The 21,646-nt window shown below is 41.8% G+C and overlaps 1 protein-coding gene across 1 annotated transcript in view; it reads left to right on the forward strand.

The window, feature by feature from the left end:
- The window catches only part of Stk32a (serine/threonine kinase 32A), a 119,516-nt gene that overhangs the window by 86,647 nt on the left and 11,223 nt on the right, over positions 1 to 21,646 (forward strand). The window contains exons 6-8 of the mRNA XM_021214821.1: positions 3,956 to 3,993; positions 11,834 to 11,923; positions 19,819 to 19,916. Of these exons, the coding sequence (XP_021070480.1) occupies positions 3,956 to 3,993; positions 11,834 to 11,923; positions 19,819 to 19,916 (226 nt within the window). The remainder of the gene's footprint in view (positions 1 to 3,955; positions 3,994 to 11,833; positions 11,924 to 19,818; positions 19,917 to 21,646) is intronic.

A 21,646-nucleotide genomic window follows, 5' to 3' on the forward strand; every position in this document is an offset into this window, starting at 1 on the left:
TGATGATATCATCCACCAAGCAATTTTATGTACTTATCTGTAATTCCAGGGTAAGAACTAGAAATGTGCTTCATGTGCATTATCATTTGGCATGTAAATAATATTTAAAATCATAAGACTAAATGCAGTCATTTAGTGGGATGTAGTTCTGCATAGAGCCCAGTGTTTAGAGATCTGACCAAGAAGGCACTAGCAAAGGAGACTGACATGGAACTCTGTGGTCGAAGAAACCCAATAAACTCTGAGCTTTTCTAAGCCATAAAAGCAAAGTGTGTTGGGCGGGAAGGAGTGGTTACTCCCCCAAGGAATGTAACGTGGCAACTCTGTGATGACTGCATTGGCACAGTGAGGGGAATCGATGTACCTGACAATAGTAATTTCAAGGACCCAAGGAGATGCAAGGCTGGTTAGTGATCTGAGACATGAGTAACAGCTGCTCTTCCCAGTTCCACCGTCATCATTCAGTCCAGAAGTGTCATCAAAAAAAAAATGGGTTGGGGTGGGGGGAATGGCTTGTGCGGTAACATATTTCTATAGAATAGACAGAGGAGTTTGTAAGCAATGCAAGGACATTTCCCAGGGGAAAGCAAAAAAGGTAAGAAGTTAGGACTCCAAGTCCCACAGAAGAGCTGCTATGCCAAAGCCAAAGGGAAGAAGATGGTAAATCAAAAGGCAAGTAGGTCCAGAAGGTTCTCTTGTGTTTGTGAAGCGATAAGCTATGGTCACCTACTGAGAGGTAGCAAGAGGCAGGGGTGTGAGGGGTTTGAGGAATGATCGAAATGTGGAGACCTCAGAGTAGGTAAGTTGCCTGCCCCACCGACACTTAGTTGGACGTGAACGCTCAATATTATTTTCTTCCTATTGTGAGCTGAGCTGGGTTCCTGAGAACCCATCAGTGCCATTTTAGTCTCAAGTCTTTTAAAGAACCTCACTGTTGATCTCTGCAGTGACCAGACTCAACACAAGTTCTCTCTCAATCGTGTGCAAGGTTCCTTCACATCTCTACAGCACCCATTGGTGGCTGTTGGATTTTGTTTGTTTGTTTTTGATGAGCCTTTCAAATATGGATGTTGTTCAGAATTTCTGCAAGGATCCCAATGATTGTGGACAGACACAGACTCTGAAGGCTTAGGTCTGAACTGTGGCAGGGAGTCTTCAGTACTCCGGGGTCCTGAAGGGAACCTCAAACATATCCAGGTCTGTTGGCTACTAAGTTAAACCACCTTACAGACAGCCATAGTGAAACAATTATCTTAGGAAAGGTGGTTTCTTATTCTGATTTGCTTTAGGGTACCAAAGTGTTGCTGAAGAAAGGAAATAGAGTTGAAATTCAGAACTGGAAGGCTCAACATGTTCTATCCAGAATTTTAATATAACTCTCCAAGTTTCTTCTCATAAACGAATAAACCATTTTATCATACTGCAATTTTCCCTGTTCTGACTTAGAAGTTACCTCATTATAGTTTGAAAAACCGTGTAGTTAGATTCCAAGCTTATGTAATCCATTTTAATGCTTAAAAGTCCACATTTTATTAGATTTCTGCATAGTCTTTCTTTGATGTTGTGATAAACCTGTCCCCATACCATTCCATACCTTTCTGGTCCAGTTCCTTTGGATCTTTTCTTCATCCTCCCTGAGGGAACAAGATTTTGTTTTCTCCCTGTTATCTGAGCACAGGGGCTGACTCAGAGGAAATACCTAGAGAGGAAATAAACGTAAAATTAAGGTAAAAATGTTCAACCAAATCTCTCTAGTTTTTCTCTATTATTTTCTAAGTTTCAAGATAGGTTCTGGGAAGTTAGTGGACAAAAAAAAAAAAAGATGAGAAAGTCCGAAGAGAATCAACTAAGATACTCAAGGATTTAATAGTAAATTCACAAAATGTGAAATCTGTGGAGATTCATTTCTGCCACAAACCCTTATAACTACAGGCAAAGAGACATTGATATTGGTCTTGCCATACCCAACTTCCAACTTCATCCTTCCTTGGCCTCTTGCTTTCCTGGAAAACACTGATGTCAACTGGATACAATCTGAAAACAGAAGAAAGTGCCTGATGCGTGGTTTTCCTCCGTCTTCCCACTACATAGTTTTGGTAGTCTGCAGCAGCACCTGGCCTGTACCGTTGGAACCACTTTCCTGGGTGCTAGAATTTCCGAGTCTTTCATAGTAACCACCACAGAAACCATCTCAGGCTTCAAGGAGGTCTTGAGCCTATGCGTGATGAAGGGTTGCACGTAAATGTGGCACATATTACTGGGGAGTCAAAACCACAAACAAATATTTGGTCTGTCGTTGGAAAGTCACTGAGGGTGTTTTTGCAGAACGTGAAATCTCTGATTCTCAGGGTGAATCTGCTGTGTCTCCAGGCGGTGGTGAGAGGGTCTGATTCAGGCTAAAGAGCAACAGATGCAGGAATGAGCAGGCGAGAGTTGGCAGGAAATGTATTAGAGCATCCTACATGTGTACACATGGCTGGAACAGAGGACCAGATAATGCAATGGCGTCTACGACATGTATGAGTGTGGACTTGATAATCCTTCAAACAAAGGGTTTGGAGGCAGGGCTTCAATATTACCAGAGTGCTTAGTCACAGAAACCTGCAATTTGAAGTCCAGCTACACTATCTTTCTAGTAAATTGTATCCTGTAATATAGAAACTCCTGCCACAGAGAAAGGTGATCCCGCTATGATCTAGAATGAATTTAACAGCCTAAGGCATATAAGGAAAATTTCAGGATTCACAAGTTAAGCCATGCCACCTGAATGCTGGATAGAGCCTGTCCTGACTTCTGTTTACAAATAAGTTTTCTTAAGTTGATTAATTTTGACAAGAAAAAAAATGTCCAGCCTTGGTTTGTCAGAAGCTAAGGTCACTTTTTATTCTGACAACATAAAAGCCACTTGACCAAGCTGATAATGTGTTCCCAAACCTGTTTCTGAATTTCTTTCCTAATGGCTTTTGTGAATCTAGGCTGGAGCCTTTTAATGGCACATTAGGGAAGGGTAGTGAAAGCCTGAGCATAGAGAATTGTGGGTTTTTATAAATTACAGTGCTAGTCACTGACTGGGCTGGACTGTCCAGTGCAGTCATCTCATGAGACCAGTGAACACACTGCTGGCCATCAGTCTTCATATTTGTTATATCAAAACATCTTTTATTGGAAGAGAATGGTTTTTACTTACTCTCTCTGTCTTTTTCTGTTTATATTTTCTTTCTAAAAACAGAAAATTTAAACACACACACATACAGATAGATAGATGATAGATAGATAAATAGATAGTACACAATAAGAGGTTTTGTAAATATACAGGTGGAAATGAATTGAAATTGAAATAAATCTGGAAATAGAAATAAATGTACAAAATGAAATGAGTATTACTATGAAGCAAATTACCATTACCTTCTCATGCAGTTACATTTTTAGCTTTGAGGATGTCAGAAATTGACCATCTTAGTAAATATCCAATGCTCAATGCAATGCATATTAACTAGTCATCATGTTAAACGCTAACGCATAAATGATTGGTCCCTTTTACTACCCCTAGTGCAATAATTAAGCAATGAAAGGCATTGAACCATGTGTAGCTGGGATTTCACAGGAAGACAATGACTAATATTACTCATACTACTTTATGTTGATGTAAACGTTCCATAAAACCCTGTGGACCAATACTTTCATGCTATAGCAATTAAGAGTCTTTGTGAATGAGAGTAGCCCAGGTTCAGAGCCCAATTCTATTTATTAATGTGTGACTATGGCTGAATCCATAGTTTCCTAACCTCCACAGTTAATGTTAAGTGTCTCATAGATTCTATGATAATGGGAGGCAATGCTAGCACAATGTTTCAACCCAAAATAAGATCGATTGAGCATTTTTGCTTTTACCATATTCATTTGGCTGTTTGTCTTATTATGAACAACTTTATCTTTTCCTTATTTCCTCCCCCAGGGATATGAAACCTGACAATATTTTACTTGATGAACATGGTAAGTAAATGATTTGCTTGCAATCATCTCTATGACAGGTATACAACACACTGATTATCCTAGTTTGATTCATTTGACATATATGTGTATATGCACACATATTTCAGTGTACAGACTTCCTCTGTGCATAAGAGAGATGAGATAGGAAAACTTTATAACAATGGACTAATCCAATAATAGACTCTTGAATAACATTGAATTGACGTAACGAGAAAGTCATTTTCTTCCAGTACTACATCTCTTCCAGAAAAGTGTTTGTGTTTGTTTCAGTACTAGTTTTCCATAGTATCTTTCATGGAAAGATATTGCTTGTCTAAACAGCGAGCATTGGACAGGGAATAGTATCTGCCAAGTAACTGAGATGATCTTGTCTGTGTATCCTTTCATGCTTTGCTCTTTATGAAGGCAAATTACTTCTGCATTTACAGAAGAGCTATCAAATCTTATATTCAATTTTTATTCAGTTAAGAAGATAAGTGAGCTAAAAGAAAAATGATAATGTAATTATGCAAAAATAATGCAAAAATGGTATTATGGGACCCTGATATAAAATGATAGAGGAAAGTGGCGCTAATCAAGGAGGGGGTTGTAGATGCCTCGAGTTTAAGAGCTCCTGTTCGATACAAGCTTTTGCCAACATAATGAAACATGCAGAATCTCTTTTTAACATGTTTAAAACTTTTTAATTTTATGTGTATTAGTGTTTTGCCTGCATGTATGTCTGTGTGCCATGTATGGACACTGCCAGGTCATAAGAAGGCATATTGTTGCCTGGACCTGGATTTGCAGGTTGCTGTGAACCTCTTGTGGGTGTTGCTGGTGGAACCTGGGTCCTCTGAAAGAGCAGCAATTGCTCTTAACCACAGAGACATCTCCCCAGCTCTCTCCTCAATGCTTTACAATGTCTGTTTGTTATTTATTTGCACTACATCAAGAAATCCTATATGGCGTACAGCTTTCATGGTGTAAATGGGAGAGTGCTTCTGATGGGCACCGTTAACAGTAAATGTTTCCAGGTTCTGGGCAACTTATTAAGATAATTGAAAAAGTGCACCCAGATGGCAAAGCATTTTTATTTCAAGACAGTAGAGGATACACTGCAAAGGAGCAGTAGCCTGCCCTAGTTAGAATGTCCAAGAACCCCAGTCATTGTTTGAGTCTCATGGGGCCCAGGAGAAAGAGTTAGTTGCTAGGAGTAGGGTCTTTCTGTTTTGTTTGATAGACTTAAGTGATGTAAAACCCTTGTTTAGTGTGAATGTCCTTTCCCATAATGCATCTGATTTTAATAACATGCATGCCCAATTTCGGAAAGCATAAGACATTAAATAGAAGACGTTACCTACAAGCTCGCTCAGAGGATACTACAATGTACATGAATCCCAAACCAATTTGGGGTAGATGGCCAATGTGCCTGCCTCCCTCACTCCTTACTATGTGTTAAAATATGCTAAAATGAAAGCGAGTATTGTTATATGACCACCAAGGAACAACCCAGTTTATTGTTTGAAGCAGGAGTACATGCAGACAGAGGCAGGTGGGGGTCCTGGATTACTAGGGCCATTGTTAAAGAAGTAGTATGTGCTGCTCAAGACATGTGGAGTCCCAGGTTGCTCACCTCCCTTGCCTATTCAGGAGTGGTGGCTTTATCCTTGTTCTGGGTTGGAAATCTTCTACAAAGCAAAACTAACCCTGTGAAGATCCTTATTTATTCCACATATTCAGGAAGCAGGATTTGCAATTAGAAACGAAACTCCAAGTATTACTTATTCCTTATCACTCCTTTGCCTACTTGAATTTCCCAGACCCACCTTAGCTCAGAGAGCACAGAAACTCCTTTGTGCATGGCCCCTGATCTCCAAGGACAAAGTCATCACTTATTTATGGTCTGTCTGAAGGGATTTTTCCCCCCCACTTCCTTCCAATGTCTTATTTCTTTAACTTTATAGCTTCTGACATTTTGGAACACATTTCTGAATCTCAGAAATGTGAGCAATGTTGAGACTTAGCATGAAGGTGACCTTCATGAGAACACCAGCTCTTCCAGCCTTCTATAGTAGGTATGATCTTCCCATGGCTGCTTTAAATACACTCTATGCATCTTCATAACTGAGGAGAAGGGCAGCTGACAGAGGCCATTTTTTTTATTTTTTATTTTATTTTATTTATTTGTAATTGAAACAAAAAGCAACTCTGTGCCACCAGGACTTCTGGAAACTGTCGCTGGCAAGCAGAGCAAGTGCTGCTTTGCTTCTGGCCTTTCTTGACAGACAGCTGCCCTTAGGCAAGAATTCCTGTCACTTCATTTGTAAAGGCTGTGAGTAGAGACTGAGTAGGCCTTACCGAGGGAAGCATTTTCCATTCTGGTTTGAAAACCAGTTGTTAGAACATGCTTCATCCTGTTGTCCTTCATTTTACTTCCTCCTCCTCATTATTTTTTTTTTCTTGGAAATTGGTGATGATAGATGAGGGAGAAAGTGAGCGAGTCCATTAATCTTCAAGTTTAAATGCACAGAGAGCCTCGCCTTGGGGAAAACTGATTATAGTGTTGCTTAAAGTATGCGTGCCAGAACCAGATTGCTTTAAAACCCAGTTGACTACTCACTAGCTCTCAGAGTTTGGTGATGTTGCCTTAAACAGTCTCTGTGTCTCCATCCCTTTGGAAAACAAGAATATTTCCATCCTGAGGTCATTACAAACACTGACACAACAGTGGCTATACCAACCAATGGTTGCAATACCAACCGTAACGAAAGAAAAGAAAACCCTCTTAGAACCAACTGGAAGCATGACTTCCATGAAACTGTAGAGGGTCTGAGAGTTGACCAATGACTGTGTTAACCCCCTGTGTGGCTTTGTGTAGAGCAGCTTGTGTCTGATGTGGTCAGGATCTCTGTGGGTAGAGTGTATCAAAGTTAAGTGCTTACGAATCTTCCCCGGAGAATTACTTTGGCTCTCAAGATGCAATGTATGAAAGATCCTTCTTTGCTTATGGAATCCTGAATTTAAACAAGATCATCTATCCTTAGTCTTCGAACACCTCCACATGTCGTGGTCTATTCTGACTTCCTTCACGTCAATTGGACAAATTGTGTAAGGTCACTGTTCTTGACATTTTCGTTCCAGTCAGGACTTTGTAGCTTGAGGTGTGGAAAGTGTTTTCCCAGTCTTCCTGGGGGCAGTTCCAGTGTCTCAGATGATAAGTCATCTCCAATGCTCCTTTTCACTCTCGTGGCTTCAAGATTTAATCGTGAACAACAATAACAACAAAAACAACAACAACAAGAACTATGTTTTATTCTCACTCTGAACTCCCCTTCCATATTGTTGCTTTTAATAAAAGAAAAAAAATTATCTGGAAATGAGGAGCAGACAAACAGGAAATCTGAGAAGCATTCTGTAAACACTATCCCGGGGAACCTTTTCTAGAGAAAATAATTGTTTTGAAGTAATTTTTATTTAGGTTGCAAAATAACCTAGGACTTTAACACTGTTCCTGAACCAAGGTTCATTGATCATAAGTGATTGAATTCCCCAGCTCCTGATGTGCTTGTTTCTATGAGAACCAGTGGGATGGATGCCTGCCCTTTGGAGCAGCAGCTGCTCTCCTCCTCTCTACACCTCTGAGAGATGGCGCGTCAATCATCTCTACTGCCACATTTTCAATATTTCCTCCCTGGTCTGGAGATTTTAGCAGCTGTGAAGGGCAGCTGTGCAATTTTTCTAACATGCATCCTCTGTGCTTCTCCTTTCAAGTGAGTGTTGTATATGTCATTCGGCAGCTATCTTAATTCACCTGAGCTCAATAACAGGCTAAGCCTTTGTTTTAGACTAGTGATTCATATTGTTCATATTCACCAGCCAATAGTGGCATTTATGTGAGATCACCCAAAATGGAGACTCTTTCCACGGTGCAGCATTTGACGTAAAAAATGTTTTTCATTTTGAGCATGGAAGTTACTGCTCCCTACAGATATCTCACTTATACTACTTCAGAACCAATATGGCAGCAGGTCTTGGATGAATCACAGCTCACTGTCCTGAAACATATTTTTTAAAAGTTCAGTCTTGAGAGTGAGAAAGAAAAGCGCTTTTTATCTTATCAGCTTTCTCCATGCAGAATCCAGCAGGTACTGAAAAATCAAGAAGATGTTCTATTAAAGATGTAGGCTGAAACATGTTATCCCAGATAATGACGGCCATGTCTTACTAATGTTGAGAATATCTAACATAATAGGAAAAGCTATGGACATACTGTAAACACCTGCAAGCAGAGTGAGTTCAATAATTATGGCCAGTATCAGCTGATTAAATATAATGTCCTAGAGAAATGTGTTGGTGGAAAACGCCTCAGAGTAAGCAGAGTCACAGTGAGGAAGAATATTGCTAATGACAACAGTGGTGGCTGAACTCACCAGCCCTGTAAAATGAGTTGAGATTATTAAGCTGTCGGAGGGGGAACCCTCCCCCTCAGGCGTCTGGATCAAGAAATTCTTAATCTTTTACCAGAGAACTTTATACCAAACATCTTACAATGGCCAGGTCAGCTCCATAGCAAAGCCTTAATAACTCTAGTGTCTATAGTCCTGGTGTTAGGAAACTTTGTTCCAAGAGTTGCTTGGAGGCCTGGATTGTGGAAGAAGGTGTACAACCCTCTCCATCTCAAGGGAAGTCCTCATTCCTCCAATCCCATCCCAGTGAGCTCACTCTCGGATGTCACCCTCCCAGCCCAGGAGAGAAGCTGGCAGGGAAGGAAGAGTTCAGGAGAGAAGCAACCTTGAAAATGGAGGCTCAGCCTAGAGAATGGCACCGGAAAGTTGTTCATAGCCAACATAGACCAGAGCCCCCATAAGTCCCAGGCCTTAGACAATTCTCTGTCGTTCTTTCTCAATTCCCACAGGGGAAAATGCCTGAGTTAATCAAAAGGAACTTGCTGCGAGTTACTCAGTCCTCTGATTTTGTGCCAGAACACACAGCATTTTGGGGGATTCAGAATGGGAACCAAAGTTACTACTAGAGCAAAGTCTCAATCCTAAAACAGCCTCTAGATCGTAACTCCAGTTCTGCCGTTTCTGGATCCTAGGAACTTTGCTATAAGCAAAGTGTACAACAGGGACCACTTCTCTGGGACAAACTGGGATAGGATCCTGAACCCTGAAGGAATCATGCAAATACTAATGGGAAAAATAAATAGTCAGGATTCATTCAGCCAAACTGTGCAGAAGGTTATCAGTGATGACCACCAGGCAGTTTTGTACGTGTGTGTGTTTGTTTTTGTTTGTTTGTTTGTTTGTTTTCCTGAAACAGTCTCACTATTCCACTGAGCCAGGTCTTCTTTCAAAGCAATGATGTTAAACTCCCTCTGGCATCACAGTCATTTGAAGGGTGTGGTTTAAGTGCTGCTCCGTGGAACTTAGTGCTTCTGATCCGTAGATGAGGAGAGGTTCAGAGTTTTGCATTTCTTCCAAGTTCCTGAGTGACGCTCATGCTTCTCACTCAAGAACAGGCTCCGTGAGGTGGGTGTATCCCAAGCATGCTTTACATTCCACTTCAACCCAAGTCTATGTAACCTTTGAACTGATGATGGAAAATAGCCACAGGTTCCAGGAAAGGGGTCAATGCCTGGATGCTCCTGATCGTCCATTTGGAGTTTGCTATTTCTAATGCAGGCGCCAGGCTCTCCTGTCAGTCCAGTTGTAGTGGCAGGGGAGCGAGACACAGACATATGTGTTTTGTAAAAAGTATACCTTAGTTTCTGATAGTGATCTTCCAGGATTCTGGTGCCCTGACAAGTACTGAGCTAAGTCTTCCAAGGTCACTGCTAGCTTTCAGTTTCCTATAACCTTACATAGTAAGAAGAATATAGTCAGAGAGCACAGTGGACTAGTCCAAGGTAACATAGCTGGTTAAGGGTGGAGACTAGACTTAATGCCATACATTCTGACTCCAGAGAACAGGTTCATGACAGTGAGAGTTTCAGGCCCACTTAATTTTCATGGAGTTACAAATGTGTCCAATATTTGGAGCATAATCTATAGAGAAGTAGATGAAAAAGAAGCTGAGACAACCTCCACTGTGTTAAGGAGAGCTACTGACGTCATTCATTGGTGTCACTTGGCCAAGACTACTTTAAACTTTCAGTTTGACCAATGCCGATTTTACCTTATGAAAATGTCCTCCGAACAAAAGGAAGTGTTTTCTGCACAAAACCGAACCATGTTGATGGAAATAGAGTTTTCCTTACCCATGAGCTTTATGCTACCAGAAGCAGAGCGTGAGGTTTGCGCAGAGGAGTTAGGACTAGGGACCCTGGAAGGAGAATCAGGTGTTATTCCTTCTGTAATGCCATCTCATCAAAACAGCAGACACATGCAAATAGAAATGCCAATGGCTCTCGCTCCGAGGAAGGCAGATAACTGGTGTGCCAACAGCTAACATAGCTGGCTTGTTGGTCTGAGTTTCCAGTGCTGCCCTTTTCTTCCTTTCAGATATGAGTGGAGGAACCCTGGAACACTATTTATGTAAGATCTTCTTCCTACAGTACCTAAGTGCTACACATACCTTTTATTGCTGTGTATTGCAACCTCAAAAGACCCATTTTGTTGCTCTGTGTCATAACTTACAGAGGCCCTAGATATCATCTAACCTGCCCACTTTTAATTTTTTTAGGAATCTGTTTATTCATTTTGCATTCCCAACACAGTTCCCCTTCCTCGTCTCCCAGTTCCCACCTCCCACACCCCTCTCTCCCATTCACTCCTCTCCTTCTCCTTAGAGACTCTCTTTAGAGAAGGGCTCCACCCCACCCTGTCATATCAAGTCTCATCAGAACTAAATGCATCCTCTCTCAGTAAGGCCAGAAAAGGCAGCCTAGCTCGAGGAATGGGATCGAAAGGCAGTCAGTGGAGACAGAGACAGCCCTCATCCCAATTGTTAGGGGACCCACATGAAGACCAAGCTGCACATCTGCTACAAATGTGTCAGTGACGTAGGTCCAGCCTGCACATGCTCTTTGGTTGTTGGTTCAGTCTCTGTGAGCCACTATGGGCCCAGGTATCTGTAGGTCTTCTTGTGGGGTCCTTGATTCCTTGGGCTCCTTCAGTCCTTCCCCTTACTTCTGTTCTTTATTGTTTAATATAGGAAGCTTTAGGCTCAATGTAGAAAAAGGACTTAATGTCTACTACCAGTCAGGGAGGAGCAGAGGTCTGGACATAGACCATGTCTCCTAGATTCCAATCCTTTTAAAGAAAAGTCCAAATTTTGCCTGTTGTCCCTTGGTAGAACTTATTTTGTTAGAGGTCACTGAATGTAACCTGTCCTGTCCGGCTTCCCCATGCAAGTGGTGTCTTAAAAAAACCAGGAACAGCAACAATAGAAAATGCATATTCATACCTGGGCTAGCATATAGTAATTGTAGTTGTATTTTTTAAAAAGATTCCATAAGAGATCATGAGAATTGTGATGTTTTTTGAGACTAAGGCTGTATGTATCCTGCATGGTATGCGTAGAATGAACAGTCTAGTCTGGTGCCAGCAGACCGTAATACACAGAAGAGCTCTTGGAGCATGAACTCATCCACCAAGTTTCAAATAGTCTGAGGTTGAACTACAAGTTTATAGTCGGAGACTAATAGCTGCATATCATGTTCTAGCTGCTGCAGATCTGCTGGTTTAAGACTTCATTGACCTTGAGGCTAGAATAAGGGAGTTTTTAGTGCCTGCTCTCAGTTGCAGCTAGCATACCAGAACAAAGGCTGAGCATCCAGGTCTTTCTCAGTTAGATGGATGGCTGTTTTTCTTGGTGGAAGGGATTTAACATTCTCCTGGTCTTCCTCTCCCCACAGGGCATGTGCACATCACAGACTTCAACATTGCTGCCATGCTGCCCAAGGAGACCCGGATCACCACTGTAGCTGGCACCAAGCCTTACATGGGTGGGTATGAGCAGCTTCATGGGTGTTTTCTGTTTGTAAGAACAGATCTTTTGTTACTGGGTCTTCTAGACCACTCACTACAGGTCAAATCCATAAGGACTTGGACCTGGAGCTGCCAAGCTCATTTCTGGTTGACTTTATGTGGGGACTATTGATTTAATCGGTCTGAAATAAGGCTGAGGCCTCTGCATTAGCAAGCGGCATGGGGTGATCTTGATTCACAAGGGACATCAGGCACATTCTGCAAATGCTATTATATGACCTTGTGCATCTGTTTCTGAGAAAAACAGTATGAATTTAGTCAATGACTAATTACCTGTGGAAGGGTTTTGAGATGACAATGACCCATTAACAAGCAACATCCATAATGCCTCTACCTCGTGCAATTTAAATGCCAGTGGGAGAGGATACAAAACAAATTAAACAAAAAGAATCAGAAATAAGTAGAGTCATAACGTATGAGAAGATTAATACCTCCAGTGTTTTTGTTTTTGTTGTTGTTGTTTTGTTTTGTTTTGGTTTGGTTTTTTGAGACAGGGTTTCTCTGTGTAGCCCTGGTTGTCCTGGAACTCACTCTGTAGACCAGACTGGCCTCAAACTTAGAAATCCTCCTGCCTCTGGATATTTTATTTACATTTCAAATGTTATCCCCCTTTCCCAGTATCTCCCCCCCCCAGAAACTCCTTATCCCACCCTCCCTCCCCCTGCTTCTATGAGGGTGTTCCTTCACTCACCCACCCACTCCCACCTCCCCATCCTCAATTCCCCCACACTGGAGCATCTATTGAGCCTTCACAGGACCAAGGACCTCTCCTCCCATTGATACCTGACAAGGCCATCCTCTGCTACATATGCAGCTGGAGCCATGTATTCTTGGTTGATGGCTTAGTCCCTGGGAGCTCTAGGGGAGGGGAGTCTGGTTGGTCGATGTTGTTCTTCCTCTGGGGTTGCAAACCCCTTCAACTCCTTCAGTCCTTTCTCTAACTCCTCTACTGGGGACAAGTACTAGGCACCTGTACAATGCAGTAAAGTTTTCGAACCACCTTCCCAGGTATGGGATTCGCTTCAATTTCATTTTCATAACAATCTCATGAATGAGGTTATTGTAAAAGAGGACTACGTCATGCCTAAGAACTGTTCTGCCATGTGCATGCCTTTATTTACAGTGATTTGTGGAACTGCTTTTTTCCCTTGATGATTAAGCACTCACAAAATGGTGATTAACAATGTAGGATTAGGCATCAAACAGCCCATAAAATCTACATTTAATCGTAGCAACAAATCAGCCACAAATTCCAACTTCGGATGCTAGTGCTTTTGTCTGCAGAGACACTACGTCAGTAGAACTTGTGGTGCCCCAGTCTCCACTCTGGAAATATAGAGAACTATTTATCAGGAGGCGTGTGGTTCTCACAGTAGTGGAATGCATCCTTTTCCCATATCATTTCTAAAGATGTGACTTAATACTCGTAATTATCTGTCAATTATTGGGTTGGCAGTAATAGCAGGATCCTAAGATTCAGGTTTGGGTTAGATGTCTGTCTGTATGCTAGGCGAGCCGATTCCTGAGTCAACAGACCCTAGTTGTTCCTGAGGGTTTTTTTTTTTTGACTGTGGAGTTAAGTCTTAGCAGTGGAGGTGGATCTTGACTGTGTTTGGTGGAACTAGGTTGAACCCGTGGTCTAGCTTCATGAGGTATGTCCATTGTGGGGTTAGAGTTTAAAGGGGAGACCTACATCTTTATAGCTTACTGGAGATGCCAACATTTGCACCGGACTTTCTCAAGGTGAGTCCTCTGAAATCATCAGACTTAGAAAGTCATTAGGTTACTACTGTGCAAGCTGAATTGACAAGCTCTGCCAACACTGGGACAGACTCATCATACTTGCAGGAGGATTCCATGATCCCCTCTTACATGTCGAAACATAAGCTGTGCTTACTAGGAAACAAGTGTTGGAGAAATCTAAGAGCCAGCCCAGTCCTGCATCTCTACACTGAGTTGTAGAATGTCCAGTCTGCTGATGTGGCTGAGTGAGGTCTCAGAGACCACTTTTCAAAGTTGACCGTACTGGATTTTAAGATATCTGAAACATTGTGATAATCAAAGGGATCAAAATTTATTAGGTTGTTGATAAACTATCAGTGGGGTAGGGGCGGGATACCAACCAGATAAAGCAAGACATTAAACAATGCAGGATTGCTCGCAGATGATAGAAGAAGGAAGTCCACTTTCCATTTTTGCAACTCTCTTAATTTGTTAAGATCTCAAAGTTGCTGAAATGGCAGGGGGTCTGTAAAGGGTGGAATGAATGGCACAAGCTAGATACGCTCAGAGAATTTCATAGAAAAATGTCTGAACTTCAAAGATTGGAGAAGAGCAATGCCGCTTTCAATTCTCTCTTTTAGTTTATCCTCTTTCCTCTGTGATGAGCCACAAGGGAAGGGGGACTCTTACATAAAAGTCCACCACGAGATTGTCTCCAGAAAAATAAAAGTGAGCCTTATTTTATGTAACATTTGAACAACTGCAGATTTCATGGCTTTCAATGACCGGTGGGGGGAATAAATCTCCTTTTGTCACTTCTAAAATACTCGGCACATAGAATTCAGACCATTTTTCTTCCTGAAACCCACAGCAATCAAGTGATAAAAGGGACTATCCAGGCCTGCTGGTCTGTCCAGTTTGTCCCCCAGGCTTCCTGGGTTTCCACATTATAGGCTATTTTCTTGGGGCCCAATCAGAAAGAGTGCATCTGGGATCTCTAGGGATGATTTCCATGGTGACAGAAGTGGGGGGGGACCCTTCTCTCCTCTCCCCCATAATTTTAAGCATATATCTGTATAATTTAATTTTGTACAGTTGTCATATCTAGCATTTCATAGAGTTAAATGAGTAAATTGGAATGTAGGCACGAGGTCAGACACTTGCCAATTGTCACGTTTTTAATGGGCAATTGTAATATTTCTCAAACTCTCTCTGTGGGCACATTTACCTTTACATTCCTAGAAGCTAGATTAGACTAAGCTTCTTTAATATAAGTAAAGGTTATAACAATTGTTATCATGTAGTGAGTACTTACAATGTCCCAGCTGCTTTGCTAAGTCTTCAATATTTATTGCATCATCAAAACAATCCTGTGAGGTAGATGCTGCCACTATTTTTATTCATACATTAAAAACATCCAACCCAGAGAGAAAATGATATGACCATAACCATAGAGCAAGTGATTGACAGAGCATGAAATTAAACCTGAATCTAGACACATCTAGCCTGGAACATCTGGGGGGCCGGCAGTGATGATGGTATAATGACTGACATTTGCTAGCAAGCCGAGCACATTCTGGGAACAAGCCTTGGGTCACTGGCTCTAAAAACAATTCTATATGACAATAGCTGTTGCTCTTTCCCCTTTAGAAGTGACCAGTCTGATCGTTAAGAAACAGGTCCAATGAGGAACTAGGAGCATGGTCTAAGCCGGTGGCTCTCAACCTATGGGTTGAGCCCCCCTTTAGGGGTGAAATGACCTTTTCATATATCAGGTATCCTACATATCAGATATTTATGTTATGATTCATAACAGTCCAAAATGACAGTTATGAAATGGCAATGAAAATAATTTTATGGCTGGGGTCCACACAGTCTGAGGAACTATACTGGAGAGTCACAGCATTAGGAAGGTTGAGCAGCACTGGGTTAAGCCATCTGATGCCCTCCGTTCAAGTCAGTCAGCACACCACTATTGGGAATGATGCCCTCTTCCCTCTGCCCACAGAGTCTGAGTCTTGTCTGATGACTAACGCTGTTCATTTTTTCCATGTTAGCAAATAGGACTAACATTCTTGGCATGTCTCTACAGATCAGAATGCACGATCACAATGTGTCTCATTTCTTCTGTTGTCAAATACTAGGTTGTAGCATGTGATAGCTGTTGATTTATTGGTAGAGACGTGCCCTGTCTCTTCATTGGTTTGAGGCAGAGCCCCTCCATGTTGCTCTGGCTGGCCTGGAACTTACTACATAGCTCCAACTTTGAACATGGAGCAAGCTCCTTGCTTTTGTCTGCTGACTGCTGGCTTGCTGGCATGAACACTGAACTTCTTGTTAATATGATCAACCTTTTCTCCTTTGTGTGGAGGGCTAGGACTCTTGCCCAAGGCTTGGCACATGTAGTCCATGCCCTGTCTTTCAGGTGTGCCTGTGGACTTGCTTCAGGGTATCTGCTATGGATGCTATTATTTCTATCTAGATTCTCTTATTCCTAGAGCATAGATATTATTCTACTCATTTTTACTTAACACCAATTCTACACTACTTTCACTGAGCATATATTTAACTACAGACCTTTATTTTTGCTAGGTTTTTAAGTAATTGTTTGGAAATTCTATGTAAAATCACATCTCTTCCGTGACAATTTGAAAATCATTCACTATCATTTAGATAACTTCATATACTACCATCGGTACCCGGGGGCTTTTGGTATTAATTACCATAGCTTTATTTTATTTTATTATTTTATTTATTTACATTCCAGTCATTGGCGCCCCTCTCCATGCCCCCTTCCACAGTTCCTCATTCCATTTTCCCTTGCCTTCAATAGGGTGCCCCCCACCCCCCACAAGCCTCCCTCTTAGCCGGGGCCTCAATTCTCTCAGGGATAAAGCACAATTTCTCCCATTGAGTCTAGACCAGGTAGACCTCTACTACATACGTGCCAGGGGCCTCAGACCAGCACCTTGTATGATTCTGATTGGTGGCTCAGCCTCTGGGAGTTCCCTAGAGTCTGCGTTAGTTGAGACTGCTGGTCTTCCTATGGGGTTGGTCACTCTCCCCCTCAGCTTCTTCAATCCCTCCCCTAATTCAACCATAGGCACCCCGACTTCAATCCAATGGATGGGTGTAAGTATCTGTTTCTCTCAATCAGCTGCTGGTCACCGTATCTTTATAATGTAAGTTAATATATGGGATATACAAGGTTTTTTTTTTTTTTTCTGTTTAATTTTTTCCCCCAAAACTCATCATTTGTACATTTTTTTCCCCAAAAATGGGATTTGGGATCATTTCTGTAAAATCTTGTGAGTTGTTTTCATTATATTGTAGAATTATTTGGGGGAGGGGGTGTTTCCTTACATCCTGGCAAAAGCCCAATGTCTATGTTTTTAAGCTGTGAACACATCAGATGACGATGATCAAATACCCAATTAAACATATAAAATATGGCAAGCCTATTAGTAATCAGTGGAGATTCATTTTTAAATTGCAAAGAAATAAAACGGCACCTGCAACAAGTCAGCGCAAGTGTGAAAAAGACTGTTGAACAAAAAGGAACTTTGGCCCCCTGGTCTTGGTGTGAGCACACAGCCCTTTGGTGAGTCGTGTGGCCTTATCTGGGTGTGTGAAGTGCACACCCAGCATACCCCACGCTGACATCAGTAAAGATACAGGATCATACTGGCCCAGGGATGGTCAAAACAGCACTGTTTGTAACATTCCCAAATTGAAAATAACCTGAACAGCCATCCACAATGGGAAAGGTATGTAAATTACCTTATATTAGTGTAGCATTCAATTCAAAGTAAAAACACCTGGTAATGTGGATAAATCACAAACGAATACTGAACTATAAAAACAAGACAGAGATGACTACAGAGCTGAGCATTTGACTTGATAGAATGCAAGAATGTTTTCCTTTCTTTTCCCTGTTTTGCTTTGTTAATGTTTCCCTGGCTATCATTGTTTGAAACAACTTTTGTAAATAGTTGTGCAGCTAACCACTCCCTCAACCCACTAGTTTATGCCCCCCCCCCGGAGGTATATATAGTATAGGCGAAATTAAACTGCTGTTTAGCAACTCACATATTATGGTAAACAATTACTCAATTATAATTCCAGGCAGGGTGGACAGGGCAGAGTACAGTGGTGGGGGCAAGATTGTGCTTCTCAACGGGTGTGATAGTTACAGGGACGCTGGCTTCTGAATACTTTCTCGTTTCTCTTATGTTTCAGCATCTCCCTCTACATCTTTGAGGTCTTAAAAGTGTCATGGTACTTTTGTGCATTGTGGTTTTTGCTCTTAAACTACCAACAGAATTGCTCAGTGTTTAGCACACCATGAATATTTGCCTAGTAAAAGAATGCATATACAAGTGCCTCTGTGATTGAAAACAGAAGAAATAGGAGACCAAAAAGGTAGATAGTCACTTGTAGTAGAAAATGTCAACAACAACAACAACAACAACAACAACAACAACAACAAAATAGTCACATCTCTTCCCAGGATGACCTGATATGACAGAGAGTGCCACTTTCATGGAGTAATGCTTATTTTGTTTGGTGTTTTTCTAAGAGCAGTGCCTCTGCCATGCTTCCAAATTGTCTGGATGTCTTCTAAGTGCAGTGCTTGACACCTGTCTCCTTGGAGATGATTTGGGGTACATTACTGAAAAAGAACATAAAAGTACAGTCTGTTCTATCTGGGAGCTTCTAACTGGGGGTGGGAGAGGGGATGGGAGCAGAGTGGGGTCAGGGCCATTATCTCCCCAGCTGCACTGGGACTTGGGACTGGAAGACAGGACACGGTGATGTGTGAAACATGAATTCACCAGGGCGTGAGACCCACTTAGTCCCCCAGCAAGAAGTGTTTAGAGTCAGTCCTGAGTGTAAGGATGCCCACAGTCTACACTTGTAACTGGAAGCTGTCCACAGAAATTTAGTCAGAACTCAAATGCACAGGCAAGCAGGCTTAAGTGTGCAGATCCCATGTCCTCAAAATCTGTATACTGGTTGTGTGTGTGTGTGTGTGTGTGTGTGTGTGTGTGTTTTGTTTGTTTTTTCTTTTTCTTTCTTTCTTTTTTTTTTTTTTAGTACTTTGCAAATGGCAGGCACTATGTTGACATTTGGACATGCATTCATTCATTTCGTTTCTAAACTAATGAAGAGATTTTTTTTGTTTTTGTATTCTGATCTTGCCTGTGCCAACTTATTTGCTTGTGGGCACTGCAGGTGGTAGAGGCGACATTTGAACCCAGCACAGCTGCAGAGCTAATGACCACAGGTCTGGCTTCAGTGTCCATTCATCTGTGCAATAAACTTCTGTCTACTGACTCCGAGTGTCAGGCTTTGTACTAGACACTGTGTGCACTCCAGTGAGCAACAGCCCCAAACCCGGCCTTGGCTGGACCTTCGTTTACCCTGTTCTAACATTTAGGACCTAAGTATTTTTCTTAGAAAGGTATGGCAAAGTGATTAAAGAAGTCCTGGGGGTGGGGGCAGGGTGTCATCTTTGAAGGTTCAGTTGATGGTGACTGTACTTTCTAGGAGAGTCAACTAAGAGTCTATACTACAAAGTATAAATGTCCCAAGGATATTCAAGGCCCTAAACTTCCTGGGGTGCCCTTGCTTCTGATTCTCCTGCCCTCACACACAACAGGAAGCTACATGTGTTCCCTTCAACACGTCCAGGTATCCCCAAGACAGAAGCCAAGCTATTATGAGCACTGAGACTGTTAAATACATCCAGCTCCTTTAGTGTCAACTTCCCCGATCAAGACAGCAAGCTCCAACTCAGCTCTCTTTGTTTCTGAGTTAGCAGTTCATTTGAGGCCCAATAGAACCTACGATGTAAGAGGCTCACAATCTAAATAAGAGACGAATTTGTCCATTAAGGCCTGCTTGTGGCTGTTTATGTTAGCTGATGAATGGGGCTGCTGAGAGAGCTAAAAATAAAAAAAATTAGAAAATGTTGCCTGCTGTGCGCAATCTACCAAAGAATAATAAACATCTGAGAAAGTGTTTACACCTTTCAAGCTGCTAATTCTCCTTTGGAAGAATGTGTTGGGAAAATAGATTGATTGGAGTCTTGGGGAGTGGGACTGACCTTTTCTGTGTCTCGCCGCAGCACCGGAGATGTTCACCTCTAGGAAGGAAACTGGCTACTCCTTTGCTGTTGACTGGTGGTCGCTCGGGGTGACGGCTTACGAACTGCTGAGAGGCCGGGTACAGTAAAAGCACACTCTCTCAACTATTTTATTCCAGGAAAAAAAATGTTTTAAACATCTGTTTGTTTGCGTGTATGTATCTGTGAATGAATACCACATGCATGCATGCAGTACCCACCGCGGCCAGGAGAAGGCACTGGATCCCCTGAAACTGGACTTTCAGGTATGGGAACCCTACCCAGGCCCTTTGCCAGCACAGCAAGTGATTTTAATGACTAAGCCATCTCTCCAGCCTCTTTGGGTTCCATTCAGAATGAGAGAATTCATTGTTTGCTAAAACCGAGCAATTTGTTTGAAATCAGAAAACACCTACACTGTCTGGTGTTAATAATATCCCCTTGAGATCTCTGCCAGGTTAATCCATATGTGTCACCAAATCTGTCACTTAATATTAATTACACAGGTTAGTTAATAATATGGATATAAAAAAAAAAACTCCTGGTGAAGGAAAATCAATATATCTCACTATCTTGGGTAAATAAACCTGTCTGTTTAAAGAAAGTCATTTTGCAGTTGCTGGATGGAGCTCCAATTTGGATACCCATATTCAAATAAGTGTGAATTATAAGCACCAGACAACTTGTGCTCTATCTTGGTAGTCTCTTGTTTTATGTGGCTGCTGTGTATGAGTTCTTTGGAAACTGGAATAATGTCCTTGTCAGTGAAAACGTTTCTCAAACAAGAAACTCTTCTCTAGAAAAAAAGAATATCAAAGAAATATAATAAAATTATGTTTTATACAAATTTTACAACCTAACACAGAATTTAGATACCATTGCTTCCCTCCACCCAAGATTTTATGTATCTTAGCCCAGCCTACCAAAATAGCGTACTGTAAAGTGGGAAGCTTAAAATATTTATTTTTCTCATGGCTGAAGAGTCTGGAAGACCAAGTCAGATGTTGGGTTCTTGTGTCCTCACAAAACAGAGAATGGAAGGGGAGGGGAGCGGAGGGGGAAGACGGTAAGGAGCGGGAGAAGACATGAAGGCAAAGGGGAAAGAGAGAGATCGTCTAATCTTAATTGGTCAGGGTGTGCTACTAGGAGGGACCTGTCTCAAACTGTCTGCCGTAGTTCCTGTCTCAATGAACATTAGCGTTCCAACGCAGGACTCTGTGTGAGGGACGCATTTAGACCATACCTTTTCTCTCTTGATCCCCCAAAACCCACGTAAAATATTCAATATATTCCAGTAGCAATAACATTTTCTCCTTCCAACACCATCTCTAGCGTGTCACGAGTCATCTGAAGATCATCCAAACGTGGTATGGATGGGACTCAGGACATGACTCCTCTCAAGGCAGAGGCAGAGTTTCCATCCAGCAGGGACTCTGTAAAGCCAGACAAATCGTGTGCTTCCAAACGGATGGGCACAGGCATAGTTTAGAAGGCCCCACCCAAGAGGAGACAGATAAGAAAGCAGGAAGAGGTACAAAGTTCAAAACAACAGAGTCCAGCTAGTTCTCTTTGGCCATAAAGACGGAACAGGAGCTGTTCAACTGTGTGACAACTTCTCTTCATTCCAGCCCGCCATCTGTAACCTTTAGTTCAAACAGACTCTGCTGGCATACTCCCACCTCCATCTTCTTATAAACCCATAATTCACAAGCAGCATTTCCTTATCAATTGCCTGTCCAGCCTTATCTTTCACGTTCTTTTCAAAATAAGATAACCATGTGAGCTTGTATTTTTTTTCCTTTTAAAATATTTTTTCTTCTTTTTTTTTTTT

This window comes from Mus pahari, chromosome 15 (assembly GCF_900095145.1).
Source record: "Mus pahari chromosome 15, PAHARI_EIJ_v1.1, whole genome shotgun sequence".
In the NCBI taxonomy this organism is placed as follows: Eukaryota; Metazoa; Chordata; class Mammalia; order Rodentia; family Muridae; genus Mus; species Mus pahari.